The following is a 23,837-nucleotide window of genomic DNA, read 5'->3' on the forward strand; positions in this document are numbered from 1 at the left end:
AGGCACGCGCTACACTCACGCAGATGGGCGTGAGGTCTGAAACAGGATACGTAATGAATGCTATAAAGAAAAGTACGTAGCTTACGGAATACTTAACTTTAATCCATCCTTTTGGTACATCTGGAGATTGTGGCGATACAAGTGAGACTCTTTAGATACATGCAATGTTACTAATGGCGCCTTGCTAGGTCGTAGCCATTGACTTAGCTGAAGGCTATTCTATCTATCTGCTCTGCAAATGAGCGAGGTTTCGTCAGTGTGCATCGCTAGCTACGTCGTCCGTACAACTGGGCGAGTGCTATCCCGTATCTCGAGACCTGCCTTGTGGTGGCGCTCGGTCTGCGATCACACAGTGGCGACACGCGGGTCCGACATGTACTAATGGACCGCGGCCGATTTAAAGCTACCACCTAGCAAGTGTGGTGTCTGGCGGTGACACCACAGCGACAACAACCGATACATTTGAGGTGAAATCCATGAAAGGAACAGAGACTTACATGTTTGGTCGTCCGCGACATGAAAGGCCGAGAAGTGCTGTGGAAGACGTTTTTCATTATCAGACCAGTCTTCCGCCGTCTCGTCGTAAGGAGGAAAAGGTGGTAGAGACGACTACGAGAGAGGCCCCGCATTTGATGCCGCAACGAAATCACGAATTGCATTTGTGAGAAGCATTTCCTGTTCTATGAGACCTTGCAATAGTTCCTCTAAAGTAGTCATGCAAACACGTGGGTCAACGATGAAAAGAAAAATTCCTACCTTGTCGCCAATTGTTATAACTTCAAGTTGAACAAATATATTTCAAGGATGACGCAATACATGAAAGTCGCAGGTCAAGTAAACAGAGTAAGACGTGTGTCACTTTTAACAGTCAAATCATAACTGAGTCCGAGTCTAGCGGCCACTGGCTGGCTGGCCGCTTAGGTGGCACTGCTGCTGCATGGCTGGCAGACAGCGCCGCATGTAGAGGATGCGTGTAGCTGCGCGGCGGCACTTTGAAAGAACGGCGAGTCACAACAGAGAGAAATTTCGATAACAGGAAGTATGTTAAATAAATGGTTCAGATGACAACTAGAAATTCAGTTATCTTGTAAATGCAAAATAGATAGAGTGAAGATGTTTCATAAGTTCTTAATACATTAAACAATATAAAACTTGATAAGAGTTGTAAATTATATCCAAGTATTTTATGTCAAGAACAAAGTTAATAAAACTAATAATTTAAGTAAAGTTCATGCAGTTGACTAATTAAACAAAAATCATTATCATTAAAAATACATTTGCTTACTGCAGATGATTTCCAAGTAGGAAATTTGCTGTGTAACACTGTGTGTACATACCTATGGTTAAGAAAGATTAAACAAAGAATTTAGGATAATAAGTAATTAGAGAAGATGTGAAGCAACTTGTAGAAAATAAAAAAGAGCTACCAGACTAAGATTAGTGTAAGGAAATTGTTTTGTGAGATGCCTTTCAGGCAGCTGAGAATGAATGAACCCACTGAAAAAAAGAGACAGGCTAAGTTGTTTGTTACTTTTCAAATTGTACCCAAGTTAAAAATATTAAGACTGACATTTATTTCAATTCTAGAGATATTTAATTGAAATCAAGAATTCAGATGATCATTGTTCTCCGCCCAAAAATTTCATACCAATTTTATGGCAATTTAGTTACATATCAAACAATAGAAAACCCAAGATGGAATAATGACAATATTATGAAAAGAATAGGTTGTTACTCACCACGTAGTGAAAATGCTGAACGTAGACAGGCCCAACAGAAAGACTGCTAAACAAGTAAGCTTACGGCCAAAATGTCTTCTTCTGAATTAGAAAACACACACACACACATATTCACGCAAACGCAACTCAGACATTCATGACCAATGATTCTGGCTGTGTTGGCAGCAGTAGTTTTGTTGTGCCTGTCTGCGACTCAAATTCTCCATTATTTAGTTGCATAACAGCAGTTTGAACATATTTTGATCAACTTTCTTGTAATTCTTTCAGTTTTTCAAATAGTTTCAGTCTCTTTTTATTTTCTGCAGACTATCTTCATGCTGTTGCTGCTGCTCCTTGCAAAAGGATGGGCAATTACAAGACAAGAATTTACATGGAAGCCTCTTGTCTTTGGAATATGGTTCTTATATGGAATAGTACATGTACTGCTGTATGTGTGGAATATGGTATGTTTTACTTTTTATTATTTATTTCTACTTACTTCTATTCACTTCTTCCAGTATATGGGTGTTGTAACGGTGGCCCGCGAACAACAACACAATGAGTGAGGACGGACACGACCGACGAAGGACCTTACAACACAACAATAACAGACAACAGAGTCACAAACCAAACAAGACAACCATGACCACTCGTAAAGAAACACGAAAGTCAATACGCTGTCTAATGCTAGGTGATATGTCCTGAGACGCACGCGGGTTAGACTCGCAGGCTGAGCGACAGGCAGGCGCTTAAGAGTACAGGGCTGGGGAGGGAGCCGCCGATCCACCCGGAGGTGGAGAGGGCTGGCGGCAGGCCCTCGGGGAGACGGCAACTGGGGGCAGGGACGGTGACTCGAGGACCACGTCCGTACCAGAAGGAGGTAGGGACAGAGGTGGCGGCGCGAGTCCCGTGGCGGCACGCGGGCAGAGCTGATTATGTTGGCAGCGCTCCAAGCCTTTCGATGTCTGCACCGACGTCACACGCTGCCCATGAGCCGCGACGACCGTGGTGGGTGTCCAACCCACCTTGCGCCCGAACTCGCGGGCCCACACTGCCGTGCCAGGGGCGTACCAGTGAGGGCCGGGAGCGGGGGCCGGAGGAGGATGGCATCAGCAAATGGAGCAGGGTCTGCGGCTGTCACCCAAGAAGGAGCTCTGTCGGACTGCGACCGTCAATGGGCATGGTGTGATAGGTGATCAGAAACAGGGTGAGGGCCGACATGGTTGGAGATGTGTCGACCGCGTTAGTCAACTGTTGTTTAAAAGTGCTGACAAGCCTCTCCGCCGTGCCATTGGCTGAAGGGTGGTGCAAAGGTGGGCTAGGGATATGTTTGATACTGTTGGCCTGACAAAAGTTGTGAAGGAGGATGCCGTGAATTGGGGACCATTATCGGAGACCATTGTGTGTGGCAAACCCTCGATGGCGAGAACCTGGGCCAGGGTCATGAGTGTAGCCTCCATGGTGGTGGATGCCGTTTGGACAACATATGGGTATTTGGAGTAGGCATCAACAATGAGCAACCACATGGACCCCAAAAACGGGCCCGCAAAATCGATACGGATGCGATCCCAGGGCCAGCGAGGCACAGGCCAGGGAGCAAATGACTAAGGGGCACTCGCCTGGTGATGCGCACAGACAGTGCACCCACGGACCAGGCACTCAATATCGCCATCGATGCCGGGCCAATACACATGCCGGCGATCCAAAACTTTCATACGGGACATACCCCAGTGCCCGCGATGCAACAAACTGAGCACCCGAAGCTGCAATGCCGGAGGAATAACCACCCGATGGGCATCTGACTCCATGGCTAACAGAAGGACATCATTGACCACAGAGAGCCTGTGGGACTGGTGGCACCAGGGGCTGATATCGGACTGCATCTGATGAGTGATGTAGGACGGCCACCCATGGGCCACGTAGTTGAGAACCTGCCGCAAGACAGGGTCACGGTGGGCAGCCGCAGCAGTGTGAGCAGCCATAAGAGGCAGACCGTTCAGCGCATCCCGGCAGGCAGAATCAATGTGAAAGCAGAGGACCTCCTGTTGGTCAAAGGCAGGATCGGGGCCCGCTGGGAGATGTGACAAAGTGTCCGCATTAGCATGGTGGGCGGTAGGCTTATACCGGATGGTGTAAATGTAATTACGTAAAAACAATGCCCAGTGCTAGAGACGAGCTGTCCGCTCCGAAAGGTGAGAGTGGGGTTTGAGAAGTGTAACCAAGGGTTTATGGTCCATCAGGAGGGTGAACTTTGTCCCAAATAGATACGGGTGAAATTTTTGGACAGCAAACATGCTCACCAGAGCCTCCTTTTCAATCTGGGAGTAGTTCCGTTGTGCTGGGGTCAACATCTTATAGGCATAAGTGATGGGATATTCGGAGCCGTCGGCATCCCGGTGCGCAAGGACGGTCCCAATGCCGTACGCCGACGCAACTGCCGCCACAACCAAGGGACGGTCCGGGGAAAAGGGAATAAGACAAGGGGCAGGCTTCAGTATCACCTTAAAACGGAGAAAAGCCTGGTCACAGGCAGGGGTCCACTTAAAAGGTACCCCTTTGTGATGCAAGTGATTGAGGGGTTGAGCAATGGAGGCAGCCTGGGGCAAGAACTTTAAGTAATAAGTAACCTTGCCCAAAAACACTTGGAGTTCAGATAAGTCTTTGGGACGAGGAAGGGCCTTAATGGCCGCGACATTACGACCCGATGGGCGAATGCCATCTTTGCTAAACCAGTGGCCTGAGTATTCCACTTCCGGTTGAAAAAAAACAACACTTGTCCAGCCGACAGCGTAAACCAGCAGACTACAGAGCATGAAATAAGGCGCTGAGGTTTTGCAAATGTTCCTGGCGGGAACGCCCAGTGACCAAGATGTCATCCAGATAATTCACACAGGCAGGGATAGGCTGCGTAAGCTGCTCCAGGAACCCCTTAAAAATGGCCGGCGCCGAAGAGACGCCAAAGGGAAGGTGCTTGTACTTATACAATCCGAAAGGGGTGTTGACAACCATGATGTTCTGAGATTCGGCATCCAAGGGCAACTGGTGGTATGCCTCAGCCAGGTCGATCTTAGAAAAATACTCTCCGCCGGTAAGCTTGGCAAAAAGGTCTTCCTGTTGGGGAATCGGGACTGAGGGACTGAGCATTGATTGTAGTGCCAAAGTCCACACATAGCTGAAGGGACCCATTGGGTTTCCGTATGACCACCAGTGGAGTCGCCCATGCACTGTAAGTGACAGGCTCCAGCACGCCAGCGGCCTGGAGCCGATCAAGTTCCTGCTTGCCCGCAGGCCGTAAGGCCACCAGAAGGGGCTGGGCCCATAAAAGCGAGGCTGTGCATCCGGCCGGAGGGTGAGTGCCCCTGAAAGCCGGAAGCACATCCGAGATCCAGTGAAAATGACGACGCAAAAGAGGAGCACAGATCGTCCATGTCCTGAAAGGGAACAGCCATGGAAACGACCTTAACTTCGTTGGAAATTGAAAAGCCAAACAGTTGAAATGCATCCAGGCCAAATATATTCGAAGCCAACGGATGGTCGACGACAAAGGGGGTAAGGAGCCAGGGAACACGCTTGTACGTTGCCTAGACGACGAACTGCCCACGAAGGGGAATGGAACTGTCTCCATAGGCAAACAAACGGCGAGAGGGAGGCGACAACGCAGGAGAGCCCAGCCCGGTATATGTCACCATATTAATGAGGGAGACGGTGGCCCCAGTGTCGACCTGAAAACTGACATCCTCTGTGAAAATACGGTGTATGAGGAAAAGCTTCCACTCTGACGGGTTGTCCTGTGGGACGACCGATTGTAGAGCATGGACTGTATCTTGAGGCCCAGGAGGGGCAGGACTGGAGCGAGTCGAGCGACTACGACAAACCGATCGGATGTGGCCCTCCTTGTTACACAGCGTGCATGTTTTCCGACGGTGGGGACAATCAGCCCGCGAATGTGCAGTAATGCACTGTGGGCAAGATGGAAGTGGGCCGCGCAACCGTCAACCGAAGGCTACGATGCCATAGAGACATCGGACAACGAGGAGTCACGATGGCGCTGGCCTCTGTCGGCTGGGCCACGTCGACGTCGCAAGGGCGGAACCCGCCATGACGCCGTGCCACTGCCACCTGCAGTCTCACCATAAGACGCTCGTTAGCCGCTTGAGCAATTTCAAAAGAGTGGGCAATGCAGAGAATCTCTTCCAAGGAGGGGTTGTCTAGTTTCAACCCCACAGTACGGACCTCAGGATCTGGAGCCAGCTGAACCACCACATCCCGGATCACGGAGTCCGCATACGGAGCCTTACACTGCTGATTGGTGCATGTAAAATCGCATCAATGGCTGAGACCCTGCAAGTCCGTGACACAGGAACTATACGATTGACCAGGCTGTTTATGGTACTGGTGGAACTCCAGCCGAGAGGCAACCACATGGTAGCGTTGGGAATAATAGTTCGTCAGCAAAAGGCAGATCTCCTGGAAAGAGAGAGCCACAGGATCAGGCAATGGTGCCAACTTGCAGAGAAGAAAGAACGTGTCCGGAGAGGCCCAAGACAAAAACAAGACTGCTGCAAGGAGTTGTCCGTGACTGGAAAAGCTGTGAAATGTTGTTCCAGCCAATGTAAATAGGTTTCCCAGTCCTCTTTAGCGTCATTAAACGGTGTAAACGACGGCGGACGCGGGAAAGCATCAGACACCCGAGGAGTCTGAAGCTGTTGCGGTAACGCGTCCTGGGCATCGACTTTGTCCATTAGCAACTGCAGCAACTTTTGTAAGATGTCTAACTGGAGCTGCTGCTGCATGAGCTGCTGCTGTTGCTCCAGCAGACAGACCAACTTCGCCTCCATACCAAGAATGACCACCGTTTATCTCGTCACCAAAATGTGTAATGGTGGCCGGAATGGTCGCAGGGTTGTAGTGACGGAAATGCGGCGGGACCTGCGGAGCGGCCTGCGAACAACAACACAAGGGGAGAGGACGGACACGACCAACGAAGGACCTTATGACACAAGAACAGACAACAGAGTCACGAACCAAACAAGACAACCACGTCCACTCGTAAAGAAACACGAAAGTCAATACGCTGTCTAATGCAAGGCGATATGGCCTGAGTTGCACGCGAGGTTAGACTCAAAGGCTGAGCGACAGGCGGGCGCTTAAGTACTCAATCGGGGACGCCGCTATTGGTCGCTGCAACCACATGTTCCACTGTGGCGCCCTCACTTTAAATGCGGGCCAGGAGGCACGCGCCGCCACAGCTTATGGCGCAATGGTACAGAGACGTCTATGGGTCTTCGACGTCCATTACGTCTGGCGGGGATTCAAATTCTGTGGCGCACGGTACCAGACTGGGTGTCCATACACACTCCCCCAGGCTCCCCTCCCCCTCTGTCCCAGCTCTCTCTCTCTCTCTCTCTCTTTCTCTTTCTTGAAATGTCGTATGATGTAACATTTGATAGAAAGCCTCTGATGAAGTACACTTTGTGGCAACACTGTTGGTGCAAGTGCTAACAAATTATTATTCCTCCCTATTTCTAAGACACTGAACCAGACAATGTCGTAATGCCCACAAAACCGGTGTCAGCAGAAATACTAATATTCTTTGTTTAACCTGGAGACTTTGCTTTTTACTTTTGGAATTGGGTTCTGCTTTTGTTACAGTTTGATTTTCATTTCACTTTGTGAATATTCTGCTATTACAGAACATGTTGGCAGTTACTTTTCTGAGTTCCATTGCTCCAAAATGAACATGGACAGTTCTGCTGCCTTCACAGTGCTCCAAACTTTGCTACTGTTGAGAGCAAGAGAAAAGATAATGTAATTTTTATATATTTTTAAGTTCTATGTATCAGTCTGACCTTTATTCATTTAAAGACAGATTGTCTAAGAAGCAATCACTGCAACTGAGAAAACTGAAATAATTTATATTTTAAAGCTGTTTTATGAAGGATCTTTTATCTTGTCTAACTTCCCTTTATATTTATTTTTGCAGACAGAAGTTGACATTATTGAAGATATTGACCAGTACCAGACCTGGCCTGGGTGGCTCATTATTGTGTTCAGAAGTCTTATTATGATATGGTTCCTTTTTGAATTGAGGAGCACAATGAGATATGAGCACAACATCCAAAAACTTAATTTTTTCCTTCACTTTGGAGCTTCAGCTCTTGTCTGGTTTATATATTTACCAGTTGTTGCATTAATTGCACTGCAAGTCTCAACACTTTGGAGATTTAAATTGCTTCTGGGTAAGTGAACAAAAATGAAAATAATACAATATCACCTGATAGGATTAAAATTTTTAATCAATTGAAGAAGTCAGAGATTATCTTAAATATGTCTTTAATGTTGTGACTTCTTTGGGATGGCTTGTTTATAGCAAAGTTCCCCTAGAAATTTTCATATTTGTAACATTGTAGGCCACTTCCTGTTTCATACATTATAATGAATCTGAAATGTGTCAACTGTAAGAGAGAGAGAAGTGAAGATTGGCATTCACACTAACTAACCATTCTAGCTAAGGGAAAAAAACAAGAAAATATATGTGGATCTGTTGTTATTATCCCACAATGTGGAATTTCATTGGATGTTGCTGTGGCTACTTGAATTATTTTCAGCGTGATGAAGATATTAAAAGAAAAAAAAAAAAAAAGATAGTGCTTAGAACAGTGCAGTGTGTAACAAAATAATGTGTTGTTTATACCAAGTATACATTGCCCTCTATGTAGAACTGTGTATATACTGAAAAAGAGAACTATGGAAAATTAATAGAATTTAAGAATAAAAGTGCCACCTCACTGAATAGTAGAATCATTTAGATGTTGACAGGTACTCAAAAAAGACTGGAAACTTTGCTAGCTTTTGGACAAATCCATTTTCGAACTAGAGCACCCCTCCCTGACACACACACACACACACACACACACACACACACACACACACACACACACACACCTTTACTGCTATGTTTTACTGGCTGAATACGTAGTGCTGGGACTGTTCTGTTGGTTTACTGGGGTTGAACAGTTGTGTCAGGTGGATTACATGAGGGTGGAGAAGATACGGGAAGTGGGACTGAGAGTTGGGAAAGAGTGACTGACAGCTGGAAGGGAAGCAGTAAGGCCACAGGATAGGAGTGTGTGAGGAAGAGGCAACACATGTGTGGGATTAGAATGAGATGTAGGCACCAGCACAAGTGATTTAGTGCATCATATGATGGCTGTGGCGTTGTGGAGTGGTTTGAGAGGGAGTGACAGAACATAGAAAGGGGAGACTGCAGGAAAGAGGATGAGTGGAGCGGGTTGGTGTGGTGCAGGGAGCTAGAGCAGTTGGAGGCCAGTATTATTACAGGAATGAAGGATATGTTGTAAGAATAACTCCCACCTATGTAGCTCAGTGAAGCTGGTGTTGGGGGAGGGATCCAGATGGCACAGGTTATGAAGCAGTCATTGTAGTTTAGCATTTTATGCTCAGCTTTGTGTTCAGCCTCTGGATGGTCAACTTTGCTCTTTGCCACGATTTGGCAGTGGCCTTTCATTTGGATTGACAGCTGGTTGGTGGACAGCTCATAAAATACTGTCTAGAAATTGCAGCAGACATAGTATATGACATGACTGCTTTCACAAGTGGCTCTGTGTCTAACTGTATAGGATAAGCCTGTCTCAGGACTGGAATAGGATATACTGGGCATATCAGACAGATCTTGTACAGGGATATGACCCATGTGGCTAGGAGTTGCGAGTTGATATGGCATAAGCATGGAAAAGAATGTTGTGTAGATTGGGTGGACACTGGCATACCACTGTGGGAGGTGTGGGAAAGATTGTGAGTAGGAAGTTCTTCATTTTCAAGCACGGTGTTGTAATTAGATACAAGTACAACATGACCAGTAGACTGAAACAACTTTATTCCACAGAAGCATCAACAACTTGAACACAGTAGTTAAGTAACAGTCAGGAGGAACCAATTATGTATAAAAAGAGCTGTAGCTATACACATAGAGAACTGAAGCTGAACATAGCTCAGCTAGCCTGAAGAGGCACGGTGGCTGCACAGGTTGATGCCCAGGTGGAGAACACAGGAAATCTAACAGTGTCCTTGGCTGGCACCTATGGAGTAGCTCTGCCAGGCTCTTCTTGCCGAGGGCATGAATAATATGAGGAGAGAAACCATTCTGAGGCAACGTTGGGCGAAGAGTTGGCACCATACTTTTTCATTTTAGCTTTAAACATTTGCACTAGGCATTCCACCTCACCATTAGATCATGGATGGAATGGTGGGACGAGGATGTGACAGATATCACAGGGATCGCAAAATTCTGCCGATGAAAATTCTGGACCATTATCAGATGCTAATGTTGTGGGCAAGGCTTCGAGTAAAAAATTTTGGGCAATGCTGCGATAGTGACAGTTGTGAATTTGGAAACACAACAAATATCATACAGAAAATGAGAACATGTCAACGACCAACAGCCAATAAGTGTTGAGAAAGGGGTCAGTGAAATCCACATGTATGTGGCCACATGCATGCGGCCACATGCATGCGACAGCGTCAGCCACGGAGACAATGATGCCCAGGGAGCTGATTGGTGGGTCGCACACTATAAACAGGAGGCAATTAGGCAGGTAACATCACCATCCAAGCCAGGCCAAAATGCATATTGTTGGACCAATGCTTTTGTACATGACATACCCCCAGTGATCAGCATGTAAGAAATGGAGAGTCTCCAACAAACCACTGTGGAGATTACTGCCTGAGAGGCTATGTGATCCATGTCTAAAAGCAGAGTACCATCCGTAACTGAGAACCATTGTTGAAAGGTATAATAATTGCAGAGGGGTCAGACACACAATAAGGTGGTGAATCTGGCCAACCATGTTGTATGAATGTTATGACCTGCGAAACGGGATCTGAAGCTACAGCGTTTGTGATCTGTGCGCTAGTTACAGGAAAACCAGCAACTGTCTGCTGTGCGGCGACATCAATGTGGAAACAAAGCAATTCCTCCTGATCTAATTCTGGATCTATACCAGCTGGTAGGCTGGACAGAGGCATTGGCATTTGCGTGTTGATTCCAAGGGCGTTAATGAATCTTGTAGTTCTGACACAAAAGGAGAAGAGTCCAAAGTTGAATGTGATGTGCCGATAGATCTGGTAATAATGCAGAATGACTGAATAAGGAAACCAGTGATTTGTGATCAGTAACCAGGTGAAATTTGGTACCATAAAGAAAAACATTTAATTTCTTCACAGCATAGGCAATGACCAAAGCTTCCTTTTCTCTCTGAGAGTACCTAGTTCGAGCAGGAGTCAGCATTTTTGAGACATAAGCAGTAGGCTGCTCAGAGCCATCGGGACATCTGTGGGCCAGTGCCGCCCCAGCCTGTACTGTGAAACGTCCATCACAAGGACCAAATGGAGGCCTGATTAGTATGTGACTAAGCAGTGTGCCGACTGCAACATGATCTTAAGGGTGGAAAACGTGGTTTCACAAACTGGCAACCAGCAAAACTGACTCTGTTTGCACAGCAACACATTTAACGGCCTCACAATTGTCACTGCCCCAGGCAAAAATTTATGGTAGTAAGAGAAATGTCTAGGAAAATCTGAAGTTCTATGAATGACACCGGGGGGGGGGGGGGGGGGGGGTCGCCTTGGAAGTGGCACAATATCAGAAACATGTTGATGCAGGGGTTTGAGGCCCATGCGAGAAACTTCAAGCCCAAGATAAACTATAGAAGGTTGAAAAAGTTGACCTTTTTTTAAAGTACACTTCAACCCGGCCTCTTGGAGGATTAGATATTTTGTTCCTCAGTGGAGGCACGAAAAACAAAAATGTCATCCAAATAGTTTGCACAACCTGGCCCAGATGCTGTAAGTTGTTCCAAAAATTGATGAAAAATAGCAGAAGTGCTGGCGACTCCAAAAGGTAACCACAAGTATCGGTACAGTCCAAAAGGTGTATTGACAACTAACATACGTTGTGACTCTGTATCTGAAGGGAGTTGTAAATAGGCATCTGACAAGTCAGTTTTTGAGAAACATTGACCACCGGATAACTTTGCAAAGAATTCATCTGGGTGAGGTATTGGGTATGTATCCACTATGGATTGTGCGTTCACAGAAACTTCAAAATCACCACAGAGGCAGAAGTGGCCCAACAGTTTCTTTACTATAAATAAGGGAGTAGATCATTCACTGGATGCAATAGGCCAAACAATCGCGTATTCCATGAGGCGATCTAATTCATCCTTGACTTGGTCCCTGAGTGCAACTAGAACCAGAGGGGCCCAGAAAACACAAGGCTGACCAGAAGGTAATGTGCATTTGAAAATGTTGGCATACCCCAATTCAGGAGAGAACAAAGAGGAAAACTCAGAACATAGTACATCTAACTGCGTTTAGAACACTTGTTCACATATTAAATTCACTTTATCTGAAGTGTAAAACCAAACAGCTGAAAAGTGCGTAATCCCAAAAGATTCTCCATATGTGTGTTATCTACAACAAGAAATGTAAGTGACTGGACTACTGAATTGTAGATCACTGTCGCAGAGAATTGAGTGAGAGTAGGAATACTCCGTTTTACTGTAATTTAGTAACTTTCTTGACACAGGGAGAAGCAGAGGGGAGACCAAGTTGATATACCGCATATAACTGAATAATCCATGCCTTCAAATAATCCACGCATCCTAATTTTGTGAGAGAGAAGAAAAAATTTTTTGCTTTAATTTGTTTTATTTACAAAAAAAAATTGTTGTAATGTAATGATGTGTTCAGAATTATATATAATATCAATTGATTTGAAGAAATGTGTCATAATCTATAATCCTCACATACTGTAGTAGAGACTGATAAATCATTAAAACACAGCGAATTCAGCAGCATGCAGGTGGTCAGCTGGCAGGCCTACCAGCTGGTCCATTAGCCAAGTGGCCAGCCTGGGAACATTATCCCTGCCGGCTGGGGCTCTAGACCCACCTACAATAAAAACATTTAAAAAAATATGAATTACCATGTTTAAGAATGTAATATTAATATGTGCAATAAAATATTTTAGTCAGTACATATGTTGGCTTACCTCTCTATTCATCATCACTTTCATTGTCATCACTGGTGAGAGAACAATTGTTGTCGTCACCATCTCCTCATAGAGTGTCATCCTCTGTTCCGTCCAGTGTATTTGTGATACCACATTTTTTGAAGGATTTTTTTTCCACCAGTGGTCGCAGAATGGAGTCCCATGCACTTTTCACCCACTCACTAATCTGGGGCAAATCCAGCCGTTTGATTTTATCACTGGTTGTGAACTTGTGTTTTTCATCAGCCATCCATTGCATATATATCGCTGTTTATGTGCGGCTTTGAATGGACAATTTGTACACGCATGTAGCAATTGTAAAGTGGGTGTTAGGCCTCCAGGTATAATGACCAAGCCAGTTTTCCCTTATTGTACTAGGATTGTCCCAAAAGTAAGGTCTCCTAATTTTTTATAAGTACATAGACCTGTTTATTTCTACAATGGTTTACATCAGTCTACAGCTTGAACATTTAGCTATTTTTCGACATAATCTCCATTTCTATCGATGCATTTTTGTAGACACTGTGGCAGTTTTTGTATGCCCGTGTCATACCAGCTCGCTGCCATGCTGTTCAGAAAGTTATGAACCTCTTCTTTCACCTCGTCATCGCAGCTGAATCGCTTTCCGGCCAAATGTTCTTTTAACTTAGAGAACAGGTGATAGTCACTGGGCGCCAAGTCAGGACTGTAGGGTGGGTGGGTGATTATGTTCCACTGAAACTGTTGCAGGAGAGCAATAGTTTGCCGAGCGATGTGTGGGCAAGTGTTGTCATGGAGAATGTGTATGCCCTTGCTCAACATTCCTCTTCTCCGGTTCTGAATTGCCCATTTGAGTTTTTTCAGAGTCTCACAGTACCTGTTAACATCAATTGTGGTCCCAGCGATTCAGCTCCGACGATGAGGTGAAAGAAGAGGTTCATAACTTTCTGAACAGCATGGCGGAGAGCTGGTATGACGTGGGCATACAAAAACTGCCACAGCGCCTACAAAAATGCATAGACAGAAATGGTGATTATGTCGAAAAATAGCTAAATGTTCAAGCTGTAAACTAATGTAAACCATTGTAGAAATAAACAGGTCTATGTACTTATAAAAAAATAGGAGACCTTACTTTTGGGATTACCCTCATAATTTCTCTTGCACTTCCTTAGTTGTATGTCCGCGGAAGCTGTCCAGAACCAACATGTTAATGTAAATTCAGTAACGGGCCAGGACGACATTGCCAAACATGAATCACCAAGTCAACCACAAGGTCATTGTCCGTCCACCCTTTCAGATTCACTCTCATTAATATTCCTTTCACTGATATTTTCGGAATAGTTTTTCTTTTAAATATCACATAAGGTGGTAGCTTTTGTCCATCACCAGTTACTCATCACGTCACTGTACACCTTTCCTTCTCACTGCCAACAGGTGGTATCATGAAGCTGGATTCTCCTGTTTATGGAGTTGTTGAGCGGCATCTCAAAATAGACTGGCATTTGGTCCGCATTACCAGTTTGCGATAATATAGGGCTGTTCACATCTCAGATTTATCATGTAACGATGAAAATGCACATTTTTTCTGCATAATCACATGGAAGCCATTGAGCAGTGGTAGTTTTTCTCCGGAATACTAATCCATTTCAGTTGAAAAATTTTGATAGGCAGCCTCGAATAGCTTTGAAACTAGTAATGCCCAGTTCTTTGGCTAAAGCCAATGCTTCAAGTTGGCACAATTCACTTGTCATCGCATATCCCTATTGTTGCTTCTGATCTTCATAATAGCAGAGTCTTTTTTTGAGATCCAGATGCTTCGCTTTTTGGCTGAGAAATTCCTGGCAATTACTGGTAGTTTCTTGAGGCCACGTTTAATTTCTTGGAGCCACATTTTGTTTCTTTGCCAGTTGCGAATACAACTCTCTCTCAAATCGTACTTTCTTTCCACTGCACGGTTTCCATTGTTCATGGCTTCTTCAATAATTTTCAGTTTTTCTTTAGCAGTGTATGAGCAATAACGAGAACTTGTAGCCATGATTAACAAGTTTTAAAATGTTATTAATATTTCACTTCTAACATGTTACTGACACATCAAAGACTGAGACCACAACAATGCAATAGTATAATGAGATCTATTGTTGGAGGCAGAGCAGTACCAACCTTGTTTTGAATAGCCCGCACATCCCAGTTTTTGTCCATAAATTCGGAAAAAAACGTGTGCAGATTATTCGAGTATATATGGTAAGTTCGGAAGTTTAACAAGGTTATTGCAGCTCCTGTATCTACTTGCATGTGCAGAAGTTACAAGGTTATTGCAGCTCCTGTATCTACTTGCATTTGCAGAAGTTAAAAAACCACAATATCAATGAAAAGCTTGTTTGACGCAACAGAAATAGCCAATACAATGTTTACATCCAAATCAGCATCAGGATCATTGTGTTGAATTTTTGCATTACAAACAGAAGGAATGTGGTCTTTTTTGTTGCATTTTGGTCAGTCTGGGCACTCCTGTTTAATGAAACAATAAGGGCAGGGTGGGAGCACGAATTGCTTATGTTGTTGTCTACGAGCCCTGTCTACGTTGTTGGTGCGGCTGCTGCTGGGAGTGAGGCATGCTGCCTTGACACTGTGATAGTGTGCAGACCGCCATGACCACGTCTTCCTCTCGTGAACTGTCTGAAGCTCGGTGTGGAGGAGAGGGTTGGGTTGGCTATACCTTACACCACAATTCAGTTTGAATGACCGTGCAGCTCATGACACTTCGAATGATTGTGCAGTATCTAAAACCTCAGCGAGGGATGGATTTTCACACTGGAGGACACACTCTCACACCTCACGATCCAGAGCTAAACGAATGATAACATCTCTCACCATCTGATCGACATATGGCTCTTTTATGCACATAGGACACAAAATGACGATGAGGATGTAACCCGTGGAGTTCAGCTGCCCTTGCTCGATAGGATTGCTGTGGTTGCATCTTACAGCGGTAAAACTCGACCTGGCGTGCAATAACGTGGGCACACTTATAGTAGTCTTTTGAAAGAAGTTCACACATTTGATCAAACATTAAAGAAGATGGATCCTGCAAAGTAGCAAGTTGAAGTAGGACCTGATACATTCTTCGCAATATCCATTAAAGAAACAAGACACCACATAAAATAGTGTCAGTAACCCCAAAAGCTTGTTAGTGAAAATGTTGTCGCAGGCATTTCTCATATGTGCCCCATTCCTCAAAAGACTCATCGTATCTAGTGAAGGGAAAACGTGGGGGCCACGGAGGACAAAACAACAGGTGACACAGGCTAACGAGCATGTCGACTAGACAAAACATAAGCCAATGATTAAAGTACCTGAGTCTAATTGTCCGGTGCCTGTGATTGGCAGTGCAATGCCATGGTGAATGTTTCTTATGTTTGACCAATCAATGCAAAATATCCTCTGTAACGCCATTAGCCATCATGAGAATAAATGGAGGTCCAACCAGAGTAGAAATTTGCACAGAGAACAGGGCACACTCATTGTCAGTCGTGTTGTAATTAGGTATAAGCACGACACGGCCATGAGACTGAACACAACTTTATTCCATGGAAGTATTAACAACTTGAAACACAGTATTTAAGTAACATTCAGCAGGAACCAATTATGTGTACAAAGAGCTGTAGCAATGCACATAGAGAACTGAGGCCGAGCATAGCTTTTGCTTGTGTCTGTGTATGTGCAGATGGATACGTGTGTGAGTGCGAGTGTATATCTGTCCTTTTTTCCCCCTAAGGTAAGTCTTTCCGCTCCCGGGATTGGAATGACTCCTTACCCTCTCCCTTAAAACCCACATCCTTTCGTCTTTCCCTCTCCTTCCCTCTTTCCTGATGAAGCAACCGTTGGTTGCGAAAGCTTGAATTTTGTGTGTATGTTTGTGTGTCTATCAACCTGCCAGTGCTTTCGTTTGGTAAGTCACATCATCTTTGTTTTCAGATATATTTTTCCCACGTGGACTGGTTCCCTCTATATATATATATACTCCAGATCCCACGCCACTTTCCTTGACGTTGACCTCCATCTGTCCAATGGCCAGCTTCACACGTCCGTCCACATCAAACCCACTAACAAGCAACAGTACCTGCATTATGACAGCTGCCACCCATTCCACATCAAACGGTCCCTTCCCTACAGCCTAGGTCTTCATGGCAAATGAATCTGCTCCAGTCCGGAATCCCTGAACCATTACACCAACAACCTAACAACAGCTTTCGCATCCCGCAACTACCCTTCCGACCTGGTACAGAAGCAAATAACCAGACCCACTTCCTCATCTCCTCAAACCCAGAATCCCCCACAGAAGAACCACAAAAGTGCCCCACTTGTGACAGGATACTTTCCGGGACTGGACGAGACTCTGAATGTGGCTCTCCAGCAGGGATATGACTTCCTAAAATCCTGCCCTGAAATGAGATCCATCCTCCATGAAATCCTCCCCACTCCACCAAGAGTGTCTTTCCGCCGTCCACCTAACCTTCGTAACCTGTTAGTTCATCCCTATGAAATCCCCAAACCACCTTCCCTACCCTCTGGCTCCTATCCTTGTAACCGCCCCCGATGTAAAACCTGTCCCATGCACCCTCCCACCACTACCTACTCCAGTCCTGTAACCCGGAAGGTGTACACGATCAAAGGCAGAGCCACGTGTGAAAGCACCCACGTGATTTACCAACTGACCTGCCTACACTGTGATGCATTCTATGTGGGAATGACCAGCAACAAACTGTCCATTCGCATGAATGGACACAGGCAGACAGTGTTTGTTGGTAATGAGGATCACCCTGTGGCTAAACATGCCTTGGTGCACGGCCAGCACATCTTGGCACAGTGTTACACCGTCCGGGTTATCTGGATACTTCCCACCAACACCAACCTATCCGAACTCCGGAGATAAGAACTTGCTCTTCAATATATCCTCTCTTCCCGTTAACCACCAGGCCTCAATCTCCGCTAATTTCAAGTTGCCGCCACTCATACCTCACCTGTCATTCAACAACATCTTTGCCTCTGCACTTCCGCCTCGACTGACATCTCTGCCCAATCTCTTTGTCTTTAAATATGTCTGCTTGTGTCTGTATATGTGTGGATGGATATGTGTGTGTGTGTGTGTGTGTGTGTGTGTGTGTGTGTGTGTGTGTACCCGTCCTTTTTTCCCCGTAAGGTAAGTGTTTCCGCTCTCGGGATTGGAATGACTCCTTACCCTCTCCCTTAAAACCCACATCCTTTTGTCTTTCCCTCTCCTTCCCTCTTTCCTGATGAGGCAACAGTTTGTTGCGAAAGCTTGAATTTTGTGTGTATGTTTGTGTTTGTTTGTGTGTCTATCGACCTGCCAGCGCTTTCGTTTGGTAAGTCACATCATCTTTGTTTTTATAATATATATGGTTCAGCCGTTTCAGTCCAGGATGACAGAGGTGGAAAGGCTGTCGCCTGAAGCTCTTGCGACTGGGTGTAGTGCCTTGGAGGAAAAAATTTGAGCATGTCGAAAAACGTATTCCACAGACAATGAAAGATATCATCGGTAACCATGAACACCTAATGATTTGTCTTGGTGATGATGACAATAAGGTTGGTTTTGGCACTGATTACAACAACAGTTATGATGGGGAGCTGGATGGAATTGCACCATTGTCTCCTTAAATTTCTGAGTGAAGAGCTACAAGTATCGGTTATTTATTGCATAATTGTCATTATAAAACCCGGAGAATAGAAATTACAGTCTCAGTTATTATTTATTTCATAAACTATGTACTGTATTGTTTTCAAGACACCAGTCACCTTCGAATGCTTATTTCCCATATTTCTTTGTTCAGTTATGCAAAGTGTGTGCTTTGTTATGCTTAAATCTACATTATTATGCTGCTGTTTACTTGCCCTCACTGTGGTAGTGACTCAAGACATGGTGTTGTTGCTGTATATGAAGGTGCCTTAAATAGTTACAAAAAGAGATCCTACTGTAATAGGGTGTGTATGCCTGGGATTTGGCGAAGGAAATTATTTGTACAGTTTGTTATCTGAAAGTTGGATGATCAACTTCCTTGTCCTTCCTTCGGCTGGTAGTAATTTAATTTCAGTTGCAGCCAGCATTACGCATCTGACAGTATTGTATGAAGTAGCTATTGTCTGCTATGTTCACTCTATTTCGTACTGTTCCCTTTCCTTGTGATAAGTGTATATAATTGTTGTACTGATGATCTTTATTAAAAATGTCAATACACAATTTGATTTCAGATTTGATTATGAACAACATTTAAGTGACTCTCACCTCATGCGTGACATCTGTTTTCACGGAAACATTGAAGCACAGGTTAGGGTACCTGGACTGCAGTAGGCAGGTGTCACGCCACATAGATCCCCATGCCGTGGCAGTCTTTGTGGGGTCCGGCCCTGTAACCTCCGCTCCTTCAACCCCCTCTGGCAATTGGTGAACTTCCAGTTAACATACTGTAGCCTATCTTCGATATGCGAGCCTAGGCTGTGGGCTGTTAGTTGGGGTTTGGTTCGCAAGAGCACACTAACTAGCTACAGTGGGCCATCCAGGATTGTTGACTAAGGCAGGGCTTCGAGGTGGAGAAGTTGGCCACTTGACAGATACCCCGTGTCAGGTAATCAGTTCATCGCAACAATGGTGGAGCCTATGTCTGCTGGGAGAATGTTTAAATCAGTGTATGTCTGGATGTGGCAAATGTCTGCAGGACTGCAGTCCTGGCACAGTGTATTCCTCTGGCCCATCATCGCCATACAGTGCGTGTGTGTGTGTGTGTGTGTGTGTGTGTGTGTGTGTGTTCAGTCTTGTTTATGTGCCTATCGGTGACTCAGCACCTTTACTATTCAGTATTCCTTTACTCCTAAATTATTTACGGAATGCTTTATTTATCAGTTAGCATCCGTTGTAACTGGATATAAACTACTTCCAACATAACACATGGGATGGCATGGATAGAAAAATAGTTTAATATGTAAGAATTCAGTTGATGTCTTTGAATTGCAGTTGTCTTTTATGCAGTCTCCACAGTGTACATTCCATATTAAGATTGTTTAAAGTTAATTTAATGAGAACAAACAATTTTGTTTGGTTTTCTCCCCTCCTCACACTCCCTCCATTGTATACTATGTTTCCAAACCTTTTGTTATGTACATAGCTAAAGAAAATAAAGCTATATGGAATACTAAAAATACACAGGAACTAAATTCAGTTTTGGAGACAATGTGCTCATAAGTACTAGCCAAATGTATGAGGTTTGTCTGACACTAACAAGTATAACAGCTGATTGAATATACTTTTGTCATGTTGCAGGTATCACATACTCAGCAGATTGCCTTGCTTTCTGTGTGATGACACATTTGTTGTGGCCCACACGTAGTGAGCAATATTTCTTATTGGCTGAAGATGTGGATTTGACTGATGAATTAGAGGAATTCAATGAAGCACCTCACATTATCAACAGCACAAAAGTGCTCGGCCAGCACCTTCTGCCACAGCTTGATAAGCAGACTGACCATGCAAAGGTCATTGCATGAAATTTTGTGTACAGATATTGAAATGTGATTTTTATATTTATTTACAAGGTTTTTAAACATTTTGTAAAGAGCGGGAGTACAGGTGGTTAACAGTGTCTGTAAGAATTTACTGTTGACTTAATTTCTGAAATCTTGGTTTTGCTCTTCAGTGTAGGATTGACCATAATGATAACACTAGACTTTAATTCAGAAGCATGTAGGTAAGAATAAACAGAATGAGAAATAGTTAAAACTGCATTTCAGGAAAAAGCTTATAGTAGGGAAATTCTGCAATAGTTTATAGAATCAAGCTTTGGGATTGATTCCGGTATGTTGCTGGATTTTACCTGAAGTAGGGAAAAAATATTAGGAGAGACTTAGTCTGCAGATTACCTCAATGCTTGCTTTGTTAACAGTTATTCATTTTTCACAGACTTTAAAACAAATTTTGTCTTATCCATCATGCCTATAGGAATGATTTATACAACGAACAAAGAAAACTTGGATGTACAGATTTATAAAGAAATGTGTAGTATTAGTATAAGCCTCTGTTTTCTTTGTTTCTATTGTGAGTGAAGCTTAGAATAGCTTACACAAAAGCATCTTTTCAGTGCTGTCAATCCCTAACATATTCCATAATGTTAAGTCATTGTTTCCCCTCCACCTGTATTTGTATTAACTACTTTTTTCCTTCTTTTTTTTTAAGAAAAATAAGTATATAAATTAAATTTTATATTTTACGCTCAATATTGTTGTAGTAGGTCACAAGAAAACTGTTTTTATGTTGAGAACTGTAAGTTCTCTCTAATATTAACACATAATTTGTGTTGGAATGTTAAAGTGTACAGGCATTATCCATAGTGATGTTTGTGTACTAGTAACAGTGTGTTTGGGCAGTGTCAAACATCCTCAGTAACTGAAGAAGTGATAGTGGGTGCCAAAGCCCAGTTTCCTTTCATATGAATGGCACTTTATTAATCGTAGCATTTAAATAGTATTATTGTTTTTTGTTTTTTTTTATCCTCATAATTCAGTAAAGAACACAAATTAGCAGGGTTACTTGCTGGGGTGTAAAACTTTTTTTATTAATTTTTAAACTTTTTATTATGTATGTGATAGTTTTAACAGTATTAAACTGTGAATATACTGTTGTATGTAAATATCTCATAAAGTTTACACATTATTGTGCTACCATTACCTTTTTCTTGTAATCATTGTGAGATATGATGCTAAACTATCTGTACTTCCATTCTGAGATATGAAAAGAAGATACTGAGAAACAAATTTGATATTGTTACAAGTGTTCCTATATGCTGTAGTCTTATATCTACATATTTTCACAACTACAATTCTCATGTTCTGTGAATTGAACATATTGTAATGTAAATATGGGCCCGGTTGATATAAAAGGTCACATTAGGCTGTGTATTGTGAGTTTTTCTGCAGTAATTTTTTAAAAACAGAAAAATATATCATTATTTTGCTACGCATTGTCTCATTTTCATCTCTATCTTCATCCTTTTCCTCTGAAACCTCTGGTCGTAAATTTACAGAAAAATGCTGAAAACAAATCTCAAATATGCAAAAGAGGTAATTGTTGCTATTACATTAATACCACAGTTTCTTAGAAAAGATATCCAAAATCAGACATACGTGAAATACATAGAAGTACAATCTTTTCAGTTTAAACAGAATAATAAGATTTAGTGCAAAGAAAATATTTAAATTAACTAGAAAGGTTTTGCAAACCTTACATGCATTCATTGTTTACTGTTGGCTTCCTTGTCAAATGTGATTTGGGACTCTGTTTAAAGCAGTCAGCCATGCTAGCAAAAGTTGGTGAGGTTAAATACTACAATTATAAAAATGTGTTTCAGTTTTCCACCAAAGCTGAGTTGAAAATAATGAGGCTGTATGCTCAACAATTTTAGATTTCATGATTTCCTTTTGAAATTTAATTTTATTACTCTTTGTACTTGTATCTGGGCAACACATAATGTTGAGAAATTATTAAAAACTCTTGAGTTTGCAAAACTTATCTTTACATTTCAAACTACTCCCCTTCTTGTTATATTCACCACTGTCTCCTCTATGTATTTTTAAGGAAGTCTGCAAAGTGTGCATCTTCCTTAGAAGATTGTTCAGAAAAACTTCATAGTTGGATGCAGCCACTTTCAGAGACTCAAAATGGTGGTCATGAATCTAAACATACATCTATACTCCACAAACCACCTTACAATGTGCGGCAGAGGATAATTCTGATACCACTATCTGTTCCCCGACTTCCCTGTTCTATTCCCAGACGAAGTGTGGGAAGAATGACCATCAGTAAATATTCGTATTAACTCTGGTAATTTCTCAGATTTTCTTGTTGTGGTCATTTTGCGAGTATATGTGGGAGGAAAAAATATGTTGCCTGACTCTCCTTACAATGTACATTCTCAAAATTTCAATAGTAAGCCTCACCATGGCGCACAGTGCCTCTCTTGTAACGTTTTTCATTGGACTTTGTTGAACATATTCTCATGGCAACAAAACAATCCTGTAATGCTGTGATGAAACCCACTGCTCTTAGTAGAACCTTATCTGCCTCTTCCATCCAACCTGGTGAGGGTCTCTGACTGATACTCAGGAATAGGTCGAACAAGTGTTTTACGATCCACTTCTTTCACAGGTGAATCATATTTCCTTGAGATTCTTCCCATTAATCTCCACTTAGTTTCTGTGTTTATTCCTCTTTAGGTTGCACTGGATAGTTACCCCTAGGTATTTTATTGTAATTACTGTTTCCAGTGATTTTTTCCCCAATAGTATAATCATACAGTACTGGATTTCTTTGCCTATGTATTCAGAGTACTTTCTGTCAATTTACTCCCTTTGAAAAAAAAAGTTCCAGGACAGGTTAGTTGAGAACATTTCTGGAGGTCTTAGAAGTAAGCAGGGAAATTTTCAACTGTGGTGCTTGTAAGCTCATTTGTCACAGTCCATTGGATGTCTGGGATATCGTGATGAAGCTTTCCTTTCAGTCGTCTTTTCACTCATGGACAGAAGAAAAAAGAGGTCGAGCAAATATGGCAAATCTCAGTGGCAATAACAGTATGTCTGGCCAGATGTTTGGTAACAGATAAAGCAGTATGGGATCTTGCAGTAAGAACCAGTCCCGAGAATTCTACAAATCAGGGCGGTGACATCGAATTGCTTGACACAAATGTTTCAAGACTTTGATGTAAAGAGTTTGGTTCACTGTTCGACTTGGAGGAACATATTCATGTTAAAGTGATCCTTCACTAACAAAGAATGCACCCAACACCATCTTTGTTCTTGAAGGTTGTCGTTTGACTTTTTTCGAGGCTGGTGACCCAGGACTCCACCATTCAGAACTTTGCTGCTTTGTGTGAGCGTCATAGTGGTTTGTGTTAGGGTTACACTGGTAGCACCAACTTTCATCCCCAGAAATATTCTTTTGACAGAAATGTGGGATCACATCAGGCTCTACCCGATAGCTCAGCAGAAATTCTTTATATTTCCTCTTC

The 23,837-nt window shown here is 43.3% G+C and overlaps 1 protein-coding gene across 1 annotated transcript in view; it reads left to right on the plus strand.

The window, feature by feature from the left end:
- The window catches only part of LOC126465405 (integral membrane protein GPR180), a 73,543-nt gene extending 51,753 nt beyond the window's left edge, over positions 1-21,790 (plus strand). Inside the window, exons 4-6 of the mRNA XM_050096303.1 lie at positions 2,045-2,182; positions 7,702-7,957; positions 20,102-21,790. Coding sequence (XP_049952260.1) covers positions 2,045-2,182; positions 7,702-7,957; positions 20,102-20,325 — 618 coding nt within the window. The 3' untranslated portion in view covers positions 20,326-21,790. The remainder of the gene's footprint in view (positions 1-2,044; positions 2,183-7,701; positions 7,958-20,101) is intronic.
- Positions 21,791-23,837: the final 2,047 nt, after the last annotated feature.

This window comes from Schistocerca serialis, chromosome 1 (genome assembly GCF_023864345.2).
Source record: "Schistocerca serialis cubense isolate TAMUIC-IGC-003099 chromosome 1, iqSchSeri2.2, whole genome shotgun sequence".
In the NCBI taxonomy this organism is placed as follows: Eukaryota; Metazoa; Arthropoda; class Insecta; order Orthoptera; family Acrididae; genus Schistocerca; species Schistocerca serialis.